Below are 18470 nucleotides of genomic sequence, written 5' to 3' on the forward strand. Positions count from 1 at the left end.
ATTCAATAAATCAATTATATGCAAGTTTGCCATTACTAACGTTTTTGTAAGACGGCTTCCATTCTCATTTACACCCATCATCCATCACTAACAATATATTTTCTTCACTGTTCATTCACTCGCGAACAATGATGATAATTTTTCCATCCCGTTTATTATTTTGATAAACTATATAAAGAGATGTATATCAATGACACTGGCGGGATCATCATGTACATGTACGGGATCATCATGTACATGTACATGATTAATTTTTTTCAGCTGATTACATCTACCTGATTTTTATTTGCTATTTACCTGAAAATGACATTAATTCAGGTAAAATTATCATATGATTGTCAGGTAACGTTTTTTACATGCATAACATTATGATTGAATTCTTTTCACAACGTTAACATTGCCTAGATTTTCCTAAGAATCATCTACATTATTTTAATTGTACATAATCAATTTCTTTCACAAGAGCGCATAATGTTTCCCTGAGAATTAGTTAAAATATTTTACCTGTGTATTTGTTACTTAATACTATCTATTTACTCATTTTTTCAGAATGACATTGTCAGTACGACAGTCACGTTTTATAAAACCCGGCGTTTGTCTTCTTTCACTTTTGGTTTTATCACTTGTGCATTTCAAGCTAGAATCATCACCATCCATGCATCCGTATGTTATACCTAAGACAAATGAACTGAGTATGACAGTGTACTCTAATCTCACAGAACACAGTCGTCGGCCACAGTCTGGATTTTCTGAATACACTTCTACCAAGACAATCCTCATGTTCAGTGCTACAAGATGGTTTAATGAATGGGTTGGTACTAAATGGAATAGTACTGACGTTTTTAGAACATGCCCTGTACAAAATTGTATGTTGACACAGGACAGAACACTGAAGGATAGTGCCGATGTAGTGATGTTTAGGTGGAATGATTTAACTAAATGTAGGAAGAAGTTAAAAGATGGACAGATCTGGATTTTGTTTGAGCACGAGTCACCTGTCTACAGCAAAAAATCATACAAAAGATGTAATGATAAGAAAATCAACTGGACCTGTACCTACAGACGGGACTCTGATTTTACTCTGGTACATGGTCACTTCGCACAAAAAGACACAGAGTACAACATCAGTCAAATTCACAAGTTATGGACATCGAAGTCTAAAACTGCTATTGGTTTCATTAGTCATTGTAAATCACCGTCCAAACGGGACCAATTTGTTGAGAAGCTTCGATCATATGGAGTTGACATCGATATCTTCGGTAAATGCGGTAAAGGCCGTTGTGGTAGTCGGGCTACGAATTGGCTAAAAGTGTGGAACATCACAAAAGATCGTCGTGAAAACTGCTTTGATGTTTTAGACACTCGGTATAAATTTTACCTATCTTTGGAAAATGCATTATGTAAAGATTATGTCACTGAAAAGTCACTCCATCTTGTTTTATCTCATCAGATAATACCGCTGATACGAGATGGTGCAAACCGTTCAATTTTCCATCCTCCGAATTCTTATATTGATACCAAAGATTTCAAAAGCATCAAAGCAATTGCAGAACATATCAAATATTTATCAAAAAACTTTGACCGGTATTTGGAATACTTTCATTGGAGGAACCATTATTCTGTTGAAACCATAACCAGTGTGTTACAATCCATTGTATGTGACGTTTGTCGACGTGTTCACTTGGGGAAGAAATATCAAAGACTTTACAATAATCTGAACGATTTTTATACGAAGTCACACGAGAAGAAAGGGGATAAACATATTTGTGAAAGCAAACTAATATAAAACCATGTCAGATACGGGCCATTTAAATAATAAGAATATTTTCCAAACAATAGATTTCTATTGTTCTCGCGAAGAACAAAGTTCCCGCCTTCGCATGCACGAATTGGTGTCCCAGCCAGTTATCGCTTATCGATTTCATAAGATTTGGTCTCCCAACCAGCAGTAGCTTCTCGATTTGATACACACGATATAAGGTCGACCATTTTGTGTAATTTGTAAACAATCAAAAGATTTATTTGTTTGTTATGTACATGTGCCTTAATAGGTTTTTCATTATGGAGAAATGATTAAATATCAAGCTTTTACAAGAGAAAAATATACGCTTTTAACATTTCATTTTTACTTTTATAGTAAAACGGGGTTACGTTAGACAGAGCGAAGCGAAGGGAAGTAACTCTTGATAGATTATTAGATTGAAAAGGCTTTTTGAAAAGGTATTTTGAGTTTTTAGTCTTCAATAAATCAAAATGTTTTATGCTATTTAACCCTAGCCCCTTTCCCAATACATGTTTTTGGGGTGATCAACCTTTTTATTCAATCTTTAGTAAACCACGTTTATAACGAGGACGTTTACAGCGAAGTGATGACTATAACGTATTACTTTTTATTCCTCGTCAAGGTTCTTATAAGATGTATGTAATGTGTGTATAACGAATTATGCTTACACCGAAGTGATTGTGGATGTTTTACTGCATAGAAACACGATGGAATTGATAAATTTTTATTCCTCGTCAAGGTTCTTATATGATGTATATAACGTGTGTATTACGAATTATGCTTACAACGAAGTGATTGTGGGTGTTTTACTGCATAGAAACACGATGAAATTGATCAACTTTATTCCTCGTCAAGGTTCTTATAAGATGTATGTAACGTGTGTATAACGCATTATGCTTACAACGAAGTAATTGTGGATGTTTTACTGCATAGAAACACGATGAAATTGATCAGTTTTATTCCTCGTCAAGGTTTATAAGATGCATGTAACGTGTGTTTAACGAATTATGCTTATAACGAAGTGATTGTGGATGTTTTACTGCATAGAAACACGATGAAATTGATCAATTTATTCCTCGTCCAGGTTCTTACGAATTATGCTTACAACAAAGTAATTGTGGATGTTTTACTGCATAGAAACACGATGAAATTGATCAACTTTATTCTTCGTCAAGGTTTTTATAAGATGTATGTAACGTGTGTATAACGCATTATGCTTACACCGAAGTGATTGTGGATGTTTTACTGCATAGAAACACGATGGAATTGATCAACTTTATTCCTCGTCAAGGTTCTTATAAGATGTATGTAACGTGTGTATAACGCATTATGCTTACAACGAAGTATTGTGGATGTTTTACTGCATAGAAACACGATGGAATTGATCAACTTTATTCCTCGTCAAGGTTCTTATACGATGTATGTAACGTGTGTATAACGAATTATGCTTACAACGAAGTGATTGTGGATGTTTTACTGCATAGAAACACGATGGAATTGATCAACAGGTATATCTCTATCCTCCCATTCAATGGTTACTATGTGCTAACATTATTATCAAGTAAGTAAGACTGAAGGTTTTTATTTTTATTTTAGTGCTATTTTATAATTAATGCTTATTGTAAGTTCACTGATTAGAAATCGAGGGTCCTATACATGGATGTTATTGTTACTTGCGGCTGGGCGTCTTTTAAATCAAACCTTGGGAAGTGACAGTGGAGTAAGACAACTTTTGTCTAGAACTACTGAAATTGCTCTTAAAGTAGCGTGTTTAACGTGTTTAACTTATAAGGCGAATGCTTTTGTCTGAAAATAATTTTATGGAGCGCCAAAGCTGTCTCGTATAGTTAAAATATACTATATTTGTGTTGATTTATTTATATATATGATGCATAGTTTTATCATTATATGATTTGATCTTATCGGTATATGATTTGATCTTATCAATATATGGTATCATTTTTTTCAATATTTGATTTGATTTGTCTAATGAATCATTTGATTTTACCATTATTTTTTTTCATTTTCCACGGTATTATTTTCTTTTATCGTTATATCAATCGATTTCACCATTATTTCATTTGTCGACATACATACTTGATTTGCATCTATCATTGTTTCATTTGATTTTATCATAATGATATTTTCATTAATCTTTATATTATTTGATTTCATCTTTTATTGAGTTTATTTATATTGTATCTGCTTAATGGTACTGCATTCTCTATTGACTTTTAAGTATGCATTCTTCTGAAGTTTCAGTCCCGTTAAAGTCTCGTTTCGACAAAGATCACAGAAGTTATGAGATTTTCAAATACAATCTATCAATATCTGTAGCAAGCTGCTAGTTGCAAATTTTGTCAAAAAATTACATAGATTACGGAGATTTTTTATACGAGGATTTTTAAGAAATGGTCCATTTGGTAGCCATTTTGAAATTGTGTCTTATTTTCGCTTTGAGTACAGCCACAGTTTTACCATTTTTTACTGAAATTGTTTTTACTTAAATCAACACTGCGCCAGCATTTTTAGCTGTATCGAGCTAATTTTTGCTGTAAATCTTTTCTAGGTTCCTGATAATTAAAATATTGTGCATTAATGTGTGAAATGATACTTTTTTGTGACTTAAATTTTATATTTAATGGTTATTTGAGAACTTTTATTTTTTCTTTAAAATATTATAAAATAACAAATATTCAAATGGGGCAAAAAGTAAGCACACGGATCCACCATTTGTCTGTCTGTTTTAGAATGAACAACACTTTCCCCTATTGATATGCAAAATATTAACAAAAGTTCAATACCAGAACTTTTTTCTATAAAGGATTAAATTAGACAAAAATGGCTGAAAATGTGCATTTTGTAGCTCAAAATTAAGGGGTAGGGGTAGCATATGTTGTTATTCTGAGAAAAAATATGAGTTTTATTAAACAAAACTGGTATATTATTAAAGAAGACCTCTGAAAAGTAAATTCTAAAAACATCCATAGATATCAAACACCTCATGAGGAAATTATGGCTTTAATCTCTTGTGTTTATGGTAAAAAGCAAAATTCATATAAAATCCAATATTTTGTCAACTAGGTATCTTTGAGTGACAATAGCTCAAAAACGAGCACACGGACATATGTTTTCCAAAAGTCCATATGAGAAAACAGTTTAAAACAAGAAAATTTTGACTTCTTAGAGGAGTACATCCTTAAGTAAATGAATGAGTTGTGAAAACGTAAAAACGGTGCATGTATTTTAATAAAACGAGGGCAATACATTTATTTGTATACCGAGTAAATATGAAAAAGTAGTGCGAGTGACGTGAGAGCCCTTCTGTGAAAGGACAATGCATTGTGTGATTTACTTGTTTTACATGTACTAAATGTGATATGTTTTTATATGTTTTTTTTGTTGTCTGTTTGTTTTAAGGTTTTTTTTGTGTTTTAGATTTTTTAGTTGCTTGTTTTTGGTCGAGCTTAAGTGTTGTTAGCTAATGTTTCAATTATATTGATGTTTAGTATCATCTACGTATGAAAACCATTAAAGGCCCAATACCTTTCCGAAACGACTTTTATTTTTTGAATGACAATGTAAAATGAGACTAATAAACTTACCTTTAATACGATACTTATCATCACCCCCTAAACAATTTGTTTAAAATGAATTTAGTGTTAATTTTCATAATGCGGATCGTCTTATGTTTCCCACCGTCGTCCTAAATATCGCACGTTAGTTGACTTTCACTACTCCAGACGGCAAAACAGCGAAATTAATCTTTAATGTAAATATATTACACAGAGAATTTTACATTTGTTTGGTGGTGTAATCTCATCTTAGGGCATCGATATACGTTTTCTGATGTTACACACTCTGTTGTTAAGTTTTGATGAAACTTTGGATTTTTGTTTTGGAAAAGTAGTGGGCCTTTAAAGATAACGACAGGGTAGACAACTATAGAGCAGGGCCATACCATATTACATTGTTGTGTACTCTGACAATAACTCATCCTCATTGTTTAAATGTTTTTCAGTATCCCCGTATATCGTTGTGACGATGCACATTTGACTGTAGCTGTAAGTTATGTATTGTACAATCACATCAAGATGAAAACTTCGCAAAATCATATGTTTTGTTTGTATTCAAAGTATCTACAACAATGTAATTGTTTTAGAATCACGGTACACGATTGTGTATCTCCATAGCATAAGGTCTATCAAAGTTAATCCTTCATTGTCACCAAATAAGCTCTGTTCTTCAGAATAGAAAGCATGTATGTTTATTCTAAGGTTAATATAAATAATGTGACAGAATTTTCATTACTATGTGATGGATGACGTTAAAATATATACAGTGGTTAAAATATTTAGAGCAGATATGAACAGTTTTTAAATAAAAATGATTCATCCTTGTATATTGCACGTCAAATATAGTTAAGCGAACCGTCCGCTAATTACGTTGTAGATATATTTTATCTACCATTCGCCTCTTTATAGACGATAAATATGCATTTAACTCATCTTCATCGTGTATAGATATTTTATTAGAATAAAAAAAATAAAAGTATTTTTAAATTTTATCTTTTTTTTTTATACAGAAGGACTTCATGCTATGAGATTAAGAATACAGCATGAGCGCTGTATTGGACGAATAGAAATATTGAAATACAAATGATGGATTTTTTGCCTTTTCAAACCATTTACCGAGTATAAAAATTCGTGATCAGCCTTTGCTTAAGATGCTCCACCGCCTACAGATCATAAACGATATTCATCGTTTTAACAATAACTAATGTTAAATCGTGTACCTATGTGTATAGTTAAAATAGTATACATATATATCATAAATTATTTTGATTTTATTCCATTTCATTCCATATATAGGGACGAGGATGGTGTAATGGAGGTTTTTCTGGACGCAATTATCTATCATAAATACTTTCATCTTGAAGTTAAATAAAAAGCTCAAACTTTTCAATGGCGGTAATGATGTAAAGTGAGTAACTTTTTTTTAACTGAAGAAAACTAATTATTCGTATGCTCCTTACTATTCGTCAGCCGTGAAGCATCTACAAAATAAAATATGATGAAAAGAAAATTATTTTTGTTATTCATGTTTGTTCCAAAGCAATCATGAACAAATTAAAACTAACGTTTAAGCACAACGAAAAAAAATCAGAACTTTGCAACCAATGACACAAATAGTGACGTCATTATTAAAAAAACAGTTTACACTCCCTATAGGGCCACATCCACGACCCACTCACAGTGACGGTACATGCACATAGACCCCCGGGGATAGGTGATATTAAATCATTAATGTCCATTAACCGCCCATTACATATGTTCGAATGATGAACGTATGTATAGATATTTTGTATGATCTGTCAAATTCCATGTTAATTTGTAAGAGATGACCATTGATCTGGCGCGGTGTGACGTAATTTTTAGGCAATCATGCATGTTAATCGCCTATATTAGTGACGTCATATATTTAAGTCTTCCTGCACTACGGACATGAAGTGTCGATCTATATGACTAAAAGTTTCTTTTTTTACCTGTAAAACTCTAGTCGCCTGAATTTGATTTAATTATGTAACTTCATTTACATTTACTACTATAAAATAGTTGGACATGAATCGCGTAATCGTTCACGAAAAATAAATTCATTTTACTGAGCCTTACTAACAAGTACATTACAAGACCACACCACACCAAACCTCATTGTAAACAAGTCTTAGAAACTCTGGATAATTTGTTTTAGCTTTCCGCTTTTCAAATATTGAATGAAATATTTTTTACTGTTAAGGTGAATAAAAGTCTTTTTTTTAATTAGAGATTTGAAAAAGTCATAAAGAAATGAAAAAGAGACGAAAGGGGAAAAAATGAGTAAAAGAACCATGTAATTGGATTATCACGGAGAACAGAAAGGAATATATATGTTGGGCTATGATAATAAAAGTATCACTGTTTTAATAGAGATTTAGCATAATATTGATTAGAAATTATGATCTCTTGGCACTTGCGACCATCATACTTATTTCCTTGTAAACACACGCACTACGACGTCCTATAGTATATACCGATTCGATACAGAATGTGTAAAATACTTATAATGCTACTAATGTCAATGTGTTTATCACATTATGCTTATCACATGTAAAAACTATCTACCAGGGCTGATCATACCAAGGACAAATCTCACCACATAGATATTGTAATAGCCAGAGGGCAGTCTGGCTGACCGGGATGCTATAAGTCATACCTGTGCGTCTTGCACCTGTCCTGCCACTACTGCCCACCTTTTGTTCACACGTGATTAATGTAAACTGTTGACGTGCGAGGTGTTCGTCCAAGTGTCCGGCAAACTGACCATTCACTGGAATTATCTCGACTGGTCAAGATGCAGAAATCCGTAGCGAGTCTAGGCCTCTTTTTATCGGTATGTTTTTGGCTGTTTTATGCTTATGCATTTTTTCATATTTTATTGGCTGTATTTATTTTTTTGTAATATCATTCTTCATTAGCACATATATGATGTTATAACAGCAATGAATCCATGGTAGGTGCAATACATATTTATATTTATCTGAAGGAAAGTGATTTATTTTTCATGAAGAAAAATAAATGCATTATGTTACTTTATATACGACGTTTTTATATTTTTATTGAGAAATATTAATTGGCTTCATTTGTTAAAAGTCATAAATTAAATGAAACGCTTTATCATTTGAAAAGTTCACATTATTGTATAAAATAGTTTAGAGCTAAAATGCTTGGAAACACAAACTTGCAGTTTTATTTAACCTTGCCTCAGGACGAAACGCCTCAGTATTAATTCGGGATGACATTTATAGATATTTACTTTAGATTCCAGTATATCCAAAAATACCTTACAGTAGTCAAAAATGCGTTACAATTAATCAGAAGACACTTCGGCCATAAAAGGATATGAACTAGGTCAAAGTCCTCATCAATTCGCGGCCTGTCACTCACTGCGTGCCACACTGACCATTAGCTGATGCACAGACTGTCCGGCAATATCCACTCTGTCTAATATTTCTCCTACTAATGTCAGTTTAGTAATCGACCACAATATATATATATATATATATATTAAATACGTCTGGTGTCTGTATAATGAGCCGTCAATATTCACCTTATATTTGGACATATTCATATCAATGTGACAGTAACTGTACGATTAAGTATACATATAACTTCATAATAAGTACTTTGTATCAGCCGCGCCCATTCCTGGAATGTCCAAACGCTCACAATACACAATGCTTGAAGATGTTTGAATATGTTTCTGAAAATCCGTGTACCGAATTTGCCCTAATTTGGTTATGTTCATACACTTATCTTGTAGAATGTTTTTTTTTTTTCATTAATTTCTGTTTTTAATCTGTCATTCATTTTCATTAACCAGTCGATGTTTTTGGCAAAAGTATTTTTTACCATAAAAAAATGCACCATGTGAAAGAAAAATATACAGTATTTGATAATTGTCAATAGGAATAGATAAGCAACAACATGACGTAATAAGTAGATCATATATAACATATCATATCAACACTACCAATTGTTACACCACTATGTTCTGGAGACTTTGGTTGTCATCATTACCCTTTCAATTACTATGACAATTTTATGTCAATTTAATCAGAAATATATTATGAAATATTATCATAAAATGTCAACTGGTTTTTGAATTGGTAAAATTATTAAGCGTAAAAATGTGAAGGATTGAAAAAAATATATTTTGTATTTAATTATTTGTGCTTCCTTGATCTCATACTAACTTGATATCTATAAAGCTCGACATCTTTGAGTAAAGACGACAATGAAACTATATTTCTTATCTACATTCATTTCTCATCGTATGTTATCAAGAATGCATGTGTTTTGTTATTTCTTTTCAGTTTGTGTGCGGTATAACAGTTGTTTCCGCCTTTCATCTTCAAAGTGACCCGTCCCAAATCGCCAGAGTCTGCACGGTAAGCGTTTTTTTTCACCATTAGAAACGTTGCTTCTATAGAAATATTCTTGAAACAATTTGACTAGATAGCAGAAATAAAAAATTCTCCATCTGTGACATATGTAACGTGGAGCCATATTTGTATGGCTTAGTCAAAAATATCAAAGAAGTAAAATATAAACAAATTGTAGGTTTCATACTGCACTCATATCAGCTTTATGTTCACTAATATTAATTTCTTTATGGAAAAATATAAAAATATATTTAATACTTTGTGTTGCGATTCCTTGTTATCACTCAATCAATTGTTATAGCGTTCACATCAGTTTATGCTAAAGTCATGAAACCTCGATACACCAGAATTTGACATAACTGTCGTTATACAATATATCCACTAGAAACATTACATAATGTTCCATGTCATAATAAAGGGTCAAAAGAAAAACTATGCACAATTAAAGGCATTTTTGAGATTTCTTATGCTACAAAGGAGCGACTCACAACTTTAAAGCCGGTGCATGTGCACTATGACTCAACCGATCGATTTCTGTTGATGAGTCTTATACACAAATTGTCTGTGTTAGTGATAGTGATAGTAACGCTTGCAGAGGGAGGATGCCGTTCTTGCGTTTTGTAGAACATAATATATATTTGTGACGACTGTCTGAATGATATTAAACAATAGCAAGGTATATTATTATTTTTCTCTTTACAGGGCCGAATAAACCAGATATGTCAATCCGCCGGTTTGAGATGTAGGGCTAACCAGGCTTTTGATGCAGACATTCCCCACGCGGTCTGCGATAGGATGAATGGCAGGACACGTGGTATCAGACGTAAGCAAAGTTCATGTTTTGTTCGCAAATGAAATATAATATATTAAGTATTGCATACTCTTATGCTTATTTATATGCAGAACTTTCGTGCATTAAAAAATTTCACTCCCAGTTTTCTTACAAAATTACTCGACTAGCAGTATCTAGAATATTAACAAACAGTAACGTTTTGCTTGAATTGATCTTTTTTTCAAAATTGAGCAGGTGAACTAGAACTAATAGAACTAAAACTCTGTTGTCTTTTTAATAACTTCAGGTCTGGAGGTATCATCACATCAAGATTGATTGTATAGCAACTGGGTTATATCAAACGTAGTGTGTTCTTAGTGTGTTCTTTCATTATCAACTAAGTTTTATGATAAAACAAAAGAAATCAATGCTATCCCTTGTTATTCTAAGTTTAATGTCGACCTCATTGTTGTTGTACAGCGGCTGCACTTTTGGCTAGACAAGGAGGAAGAATGCGAACCCAACGTATCGGAAACCCATTCGGAGGAATGTCCGGAAATGTCGGGCGAGGTCGTGGATTTGGGAGAGGAACAGCTGGACTTGGTAATTGATAACCGGTTATTGATTGAAATTAAAATTATATTTGTGAACAAAAATTTGCTATTTTAAAGCCTCGAATGTATGTTTTACTGAATAGATACTGTAAAGCAACTTAATTTCGCGATTTCTATTTCATTTTCGCTGAATAATTTAAATGAACATATTTTTTAATTTAACAGTGCAAGAATTGTGAAAGATATCAATTCGCGGAGACAAACTTTCAGGAATTTACCTTGATCGCGTACTAGTATATTGAAATAGTCTTATTTCTTAGAAATATGTCGTTATTGGTGGAACAAACAAATCAGCATTATAGAATAGAAGACATGAAGATATTTTACAAAGGCTAAATATGTTAATAGAAACCCAAATCACAGCAAAAACAATCATTTAAGCGCACACCGAAATTGCAAGATAATTTTAGGATGCAATTGGTTTCAAGCGTCTTTCTTTGTATAACCCTGATCCGGTAAATCTTTATTTAGCAAGAAGAAGAATTTAAAACATTATTAAGATATCAGACACTTTAGTTTTTATTCTTTTGTAATGGAGGGTTTCATGCTCAGTAGTTTATCGTTTTTAATAATTCAAATGGACAAGAAGTTACACATTAAATAATACTCTTGATTTTTTTCCAGGCTTAAACGGCCAGACATTTGGTGGTAGATTGGGCCGTGGAATGGGGAACGGAATGACTGGAGGTCTGAACGGCGGTCTGAATGGGGGATTAAACGGAGGTTTAAACGGGGGAATGGGAGGAGGTCTCGGTATGAATGGAGACATGGGACTGAATGGAATGGACCAGTTTGAATTTGGAGGACAAGAAATCGGCGGGGGACTTGGATTTGGCAATGGTATGCGACAATTCGGAGGAGCCATGAATACAGGACTAGGACGACGTCAACAACTGACAAGGGGATTGAACACGGGGCTCGGTGGAACAGGGGCTAACGGAGGAACCATTCTTAACCGCCAAATAACAACTGGTGGTGCTGGGCTGAATGGTGGATTGAGTGGTGGGTTGAATGGTGGATTAAATGGTGGACTGAATGGTGGACTAAATGATGGATTGAACGGCGGATTGGCCACTAGTGGATTAAACGGTGGACTAGGGGCTGGATTAGGTTCAGGCGGATCGTTAGGAAATCAGCAGATCACAGGTTCATTCCAGACCGGACGTCAGCTAGGAGGTTCGCAGCTAGGTTCCGGTCTCAACCTGGGATTGGGAAGCCAAGGGGAGTTCGCCGGAAGTCAACAGTTTAGCACTGGAGTAGGAAACAATGCCAATCAATGGATCTAGAATATCATAAAAACAACATTTAATTCATTTTTTTCATATTTTAGCTAGTTTCCATTAACATCAGATACGAATGGGTGTGCTATACGAGGGGAGATAACTCTTTCAAGCTTACATAAAGTGATACTACGTATGTGTTTCTTAATGGATATCAAAGGACTTAAAAGAGTTCATGCATAATATTTTTTTGTTAATTTCTTCTGATTACTTGTAGTCGATAATAATTTTGATCACATTCATAAGCAGTGAAGTATATATTTATGGACATAATTTACAATATATGATGTGACTCTATTCATCACAATATTGTGTAAATATGTAAAGATTTGTAAAAATGTGCATGTAAATGTTATAATCAATATGTATGGTAACTAATTGCATTGTATATAAAATCGAGTATTTTATATAATACACATGTAGTACATTAGTTCCCGAAACTGTGAGCTATTTTTAATGACCTATCAGAATAAGAAATATATAATATGTTATATGTATATATATATATTTCTGGTCAAAATAGACTTTGTTTACATTTTAAATGTGTTTTTTTTATAGCTATGTTTCACGTTCAAAATACATTTCCCTGTAGATATAATTTGTATTAAGGCTAACAGCTTGTACAGATGATACTGTTTTGTAATATCTTCGTGATTTAGACGTTTTATACGATGTGTTGTTTGTATTTCATGTAGTTTTGTGTTTTTGATAATAAGATATTTGTACAGATAAAACATTCGTTGATTGTTTTACTTATCACACCAGTTTGAAGTACGTTTTTATACTGTACCCACTTTGACTTAACACGCATTAACGAGCATAATTTCATTTATTAATAAAATAATTGTTATAAAAATGAAATTAATTACGCTCCGATTTCAACAGGACAAAACCGAAACACATTTGTTAATACAATTACATTTGGATATTATGCAAATATTGAGTCACGTTTTGAGGAGTCAGTATGACATTATATTAAAAAATACAAACCATATCTCCCGATAGTATAAAACAAAGTTTTGTCAGAATAACCAAGTGTATAATTAAGGTAAAATGAAACTAGGTCTACTAAAATACAAGTATTTAACTTAGCATTATCTATATAACTATAATTTAGCTTAATAATGTAGATATTTTAGAACTATATTTAGTGCACTGCTACTTTTAACAAGAGTAGCCCCCCTTCCACTATAAATTTTGTGAAAGATGGATTCCTGCAAAAAGATGCATACAGTATCTTCTCTGGATCTAATTATAGATTATAAATTGTATACTATACTAGCAACTGACTTGTATATTTCAGCTTCAGTGAACTTCATTAACAAAATCACAGGTTTCAAAAGGTATTTTATTCAATATTCTAAAACATGTGTTCAAGACAATGTAATGGTGTGGATATGTAGAGAGATGAAGTATCTGTGATTCGATGAAATGAAACTAAGTTTTAAAAAATCACTACATTGGTACAAACTAGATACTGTAAACCACTTCATTTTCGCGAACATTCCGTGTCATGTGTCATGTCAACATAATTATTTTATTCAATTGATTCAAGTTTTTACTCGTAAACGTGCATTTCTTTTTACTTTTTATACAATAATTCGCGGAACATTTGAATGCGTTCCAGCACTGTAGCATTACACTGAAATGTATATCTCGCGAAATTGAAGTTGTTTACAATAACTGACAGCAATAAAGTAAAATAAAAAAGACAATATTGCTTTACGCAGCTTTTACCCATATCCTGAACCATACAGTAATGATTCTATTATATATATATATTTAATTCAATTTTGCTTTTTACGAGCATTTTCATTGGCTTAAAAATTTACTTTATCAGCCTATAAAGGAAAAAATGGCGTCGCCGTTCGTAACGTTGCTTTTGATTGGCTGCGATGACGGCGTAATGGTTTAGACAAAAGAGTCCCGAAATGAATTTTGAATATTGAAGAGATTATCTTTAGTAAATCGAATTATAAGGATTGGTTTGAATAGATTTTTTATGTTATGAAGATATAACACAAAAATCTAAGTGTACTCGCATCATAAACCGCTTAGCGGTTTATTTAGAGTACACTTAGATTTTAGTGTTATATTTCCATAACATAAAAATATTTATTCAAATTAATCCTTAAATAATTTAATCTATTGATAATTTTTTACAGCTAGATCATAATACTTTAAAGAAAAATTACAAGACAAGTAAATTTTGAAAGTTTAACTATCATCTTTTGTGATATCAGAATTGTTAAGTAATGAAATCCTTATCGCTTTTTCGCTCCTGATAGTTTTCTCATTTTCAAAAATTATCAAAATTAAAAAACAAACAATAATTGGTTGAAAATGAAATTGACATAATCTGCACGTATATATATAAATAATCTGATATCATATCGTTATTAATATTTTACTTCCATCCATAAATCACGTTACCAAAATAGACTCTTAAAATTCTTAAAATAAAAAACCCAAAAAGCTCTTATATCAAAATCAAGTCTAAACAGTAGAATGAGATGGAACTGGTTCTGTTATAAATGTTCATTTTAAATGAGACTTCAGAATGAAAAGCGATGGGTAAAAGTATCGCTCATATAATACTGAGTTTTATGCATTGGACTTATATACTGTTAACCACCTTTCTTGCGCGGTTATTTAATTTCGCGATTCCTGATTCAAAACATTTTCGCGGAGATCGAGTTTTGTGGATTAAAATTGAATGGAAATATGTTTGAATTAAATTGGGCAAAAAGTGTGGAAGATATCAATTCGCGGAGATAAACTTTCGGAGATTTACTTTGATCGCGAAATGTGCGAAAATAAATCGCACACGATAGTTGGTTGATATCGTCAGTATTCGCCTAATAGTATCAATGTACTACCAACTGCGGTGATGCGAAGTCATCAAGAGACTATTATTGTTTAAACTTACTCTAACGTTACTTTATTATAACGTATCACTGATTGGACCTAGTGTACAGAGTTTGTTTTCTGATCTATTAGATAAAATGCAAAACGCACACCATTATTGTGCAGGGATAAAAAATTTTCTGACATGATATTATTTTATTTGTTTATAACGGTACATGTATCATATTGGGTAATGAAAAACAAAATACAAATGCCACTAGTATGTAGATATTTTTCATTTTCTGAAGCAACGCATAAAGCTCATTTGTAACGCGCGTATAATTTTTATGATTTAATGAAATCAGTACAAGAATGAAAATACCATCTTCGTGATAACAAACATAACACATTTAACACTGAAACATCATTACAACGTTTACACCAAGCAAGTGTAATTTGTATTTACATATTACAAAGTTATCTGCCCTTGCGGGTAGGTATTGATTATGACGTCATTGTGTTTGCCAGCATAAAGTCAAACTGTTTGGAGAAAACGACGTGAATTGCGCTCAACCAATTATGACGTAACAATCGATACCTAACCGCAAGGGAGCTAACTATGTAATACGCGAAGTCGGAATTGGTACTTCACGGTGGCTATCATGAAGGTTACATCACCTATAGATATGGTTTGGATTTTTTTAGACAAAATGTTTATTCAACAAATCGTTTATATACAATTTTACATTGGTTGGCTTCTAGTAGGAGGGTATCCATTCCTCATTCGATGCTCATCATTTATCATCATTTATCAGTACCAACATTCTTAGTTACAGTTTTGTTTTTCATTTCATTTAAAGATATGCTCCTGTACTTTTGTATCATCCGCATTGTGATTACTCTAGTACATGAATGACTCCTAACTCGCCACATATATTGTCAACCTATGAAGCTGAGCGTTAACGGGAATAGAAACTGTTATAGACGTGGCCTCAAAATCATAACACAATTATAAGTCTAAAACAAACAATTAAAAAAATTCACATATGTTACATTAGGAGAAAAGCTGAAACTTTTGACTGAAGTTAACACTTTTGTTTCAAGAAATTTATGCCTGACATAATTGTATGCACAGGCGTTTAGGTCTGAAACTACAAAAGCACAAACTTTTCTAATAATGTTGAAGATGGTAGATAACATTTTGAGCTACAGGTAGATGATTTGACACAAATATTGGTGTGTGGTCTAAAAGATAACATATTATCACAAAAAAAATATTCCATCGAGAGCATATACCCAAGTAATACATTAAAATAATTGGATGTATGCATATCACATTATGCTTGACAGGTGCGAAGTTTGGTGTGTACTGTTTAATTGAAAACATGAGAGAATGCCTATCTCTTTATATACGTGGATGTTGGGTGGGATAGTGAAGAGGACATTTTGATGGATATCAGTAAAAACATTTGACATTTTGATGGATATCAGTAAAAACATTTGAATGATGTGGACAAATTAAGTGTACCATTGTCATGTTACTAACTTGTAAAATTAATATTAAATTATAATTTATATTATGCAAAGACATTACGTTAATAAATTGATGAAATTAAATTAAATATTCTGTAAAAGACAAGATTGGAAAACCAATAAGACATTATGAATTTCAATTTATTGCGAAATAGCACCAGGCTCTGACATTAAAGTTAACTGCGCCATAAATTCTACGCTAATAAATCAAACATTTTTTTTACCGCCGAACATTGTCAACATCTTTAGAAATGAAATGCATGGAAGACATCACGCAAAGAATTCCATACGAAACTTAGCAATATTTTAAAGTGAGCACATATGATAACATCACTGCCAAAACTGTTGTCACCAACCTCATTAGACCTAATTACAATGTTAAAAGCAATTGTTTTTCATTGTATGAAAAACGAATTATTGTCTTTGATTTTAAAGAATTATGTGTGCTTCCCCCAGCACTTAATGCTTATTACTGTCCCGTGATTTCCGAAACAAAATCTAAATGTTCGACGTATTCTAGAACTTTAAATGTACGACGTAAACATTTATTTCCAGGTATACTCTACCATTGTAGACCATCTTAACCAACGATAAATATTTTCTTATGTTATCATTGTTTTTAAAGAAACTCAAAAATTGTTTCGGAAAGTTGTTTCGGAAAAGGTAATGGTCCTTTAAAGATGCTCCACCGCCGACAGAGCATAAACGATGTTCATCTATGAACAATAATTTGTGTTTAATCATGTATATATAAGTCTAATTAACATAAAACAGTAATATCAAGTAATAAAGTTTGCTTTTAGTGCATGCGCAATCAGTACAATGTAGTTCATTACATATAGGATATAGTGCTACGGAATGTTTTCGAGATGCAATTAATTATTTTCTATATTTTTAACTTGAAGTAGAATTAGAAGCTCAAACATTTCCAAGGTGATAATGGTGTTAAGTAAGTAACTCTTTTAACTGAAGAAAAATACCAAATTGTCTGCTCATGTTTTTGAAAGAGAAAAAATACCACTTGTCAGCGGTGGAGCATCTTTAAGGGGAAAAAAAGAAAATATTGTATCATTGTTATTTTGTCATTTGCATCACAGTTTTGTCGTTTTGTCGCTTTATCATTTATCAAGAACTTTGTCTGAAATATCTCTCACAATTAACAGAAAGTCAAAACCACATATACGATTGTTCTTATATATCTTGCAGTGTTGTCTCTGAAAAGTGTCATTTGTCTTCAGCACAACTTTGCAATAAAATTACCAATAATTTCGTTGTGATATAACAAAGTGATTGGTAATTTTTTAAATGTATGTCCCTTTTGTATTTCTTTTTGTATTCTTATCTGCAAAATTCTTATCTGCAAGAACCGTGTGTTTGTTTCACATAAAAGGATACATTTGAAAACCATTCGAAAATGAACTGTAGTATTACAATGCATGTCGTAATCTCTTTCATAATCTTCATTTGATAATTGTCCGCTATCGGCTTTTATAATCCTAGTTATCAAAAATAAATGTTGTCATTTACAATTGCTACCTATCATTGTCATCAATAAGATAACAATTCCCTATCCTAATTTATCAACATATTAATGCGAGCCCCTCATTGACCTCTCCCGTCCGGAGATATGATGAAATTTGTTCTGTAGGAATTCAAGTAT

General features: G+C 32.3%; 2 protein-coding genes across 2 annotated transcripts; both read left to right on the forward strand.

Moving 5' to 3' along the window:
- The first annotated feature begins 550 nt into the window (after window positions 1-550).
- LOC138322261 (alpha-(1,3)-fucosyltransferase C-like) lies at window positions 551-2722 on the forward strand. Its single transcript, XM_069266301.1, has one exon. It carries the CDS (start codon window positions 551-553, stop codon window positions 1784-1786), a length of 1236 nt encoding a protein of 411 aa, XP_069122402.1. The 3' UTR covers window positions 1787-2722.
- Window positions 2723-8062: 5340 nt separating this feature from the next.
- LOC138322492 (uncharacterized) lies at window positions 8063-13164 on the forward strand. Its single transcript, XM_069266515.1, has 5 exons — window positions 8063-8212; window positions 9696-9770; window positions 10467-10587; window positions 11017-11139; window positions 11775-13164. Exons 1-5 carry the CDS (start codon window positions 8174-8176, stop codon window positions 12434-12436), a joined length of 1020 nt encoding a protein of 339 aa, XP_069122616.1. The 5' UTR covers window positions 8063-8173; the 3' UTR covers window positions 12437-13164.
- Window positions 13165-18470: the final 5306 nt, after the last annotated feature.

This window comes from Argopecten irradians, chromosome 4 (assembly GCF_041381155.1).
Source record: "Argopecten irradians isolate NY chromosome 4, Ai_NY, whole genome shotgun sequence".
Lineage (NCBI taxonomy): Eukaryota > Metazoa > Mollusca > Bivalvia > Pectinida > Pectinidae > Argopecten > Argopecten irradians.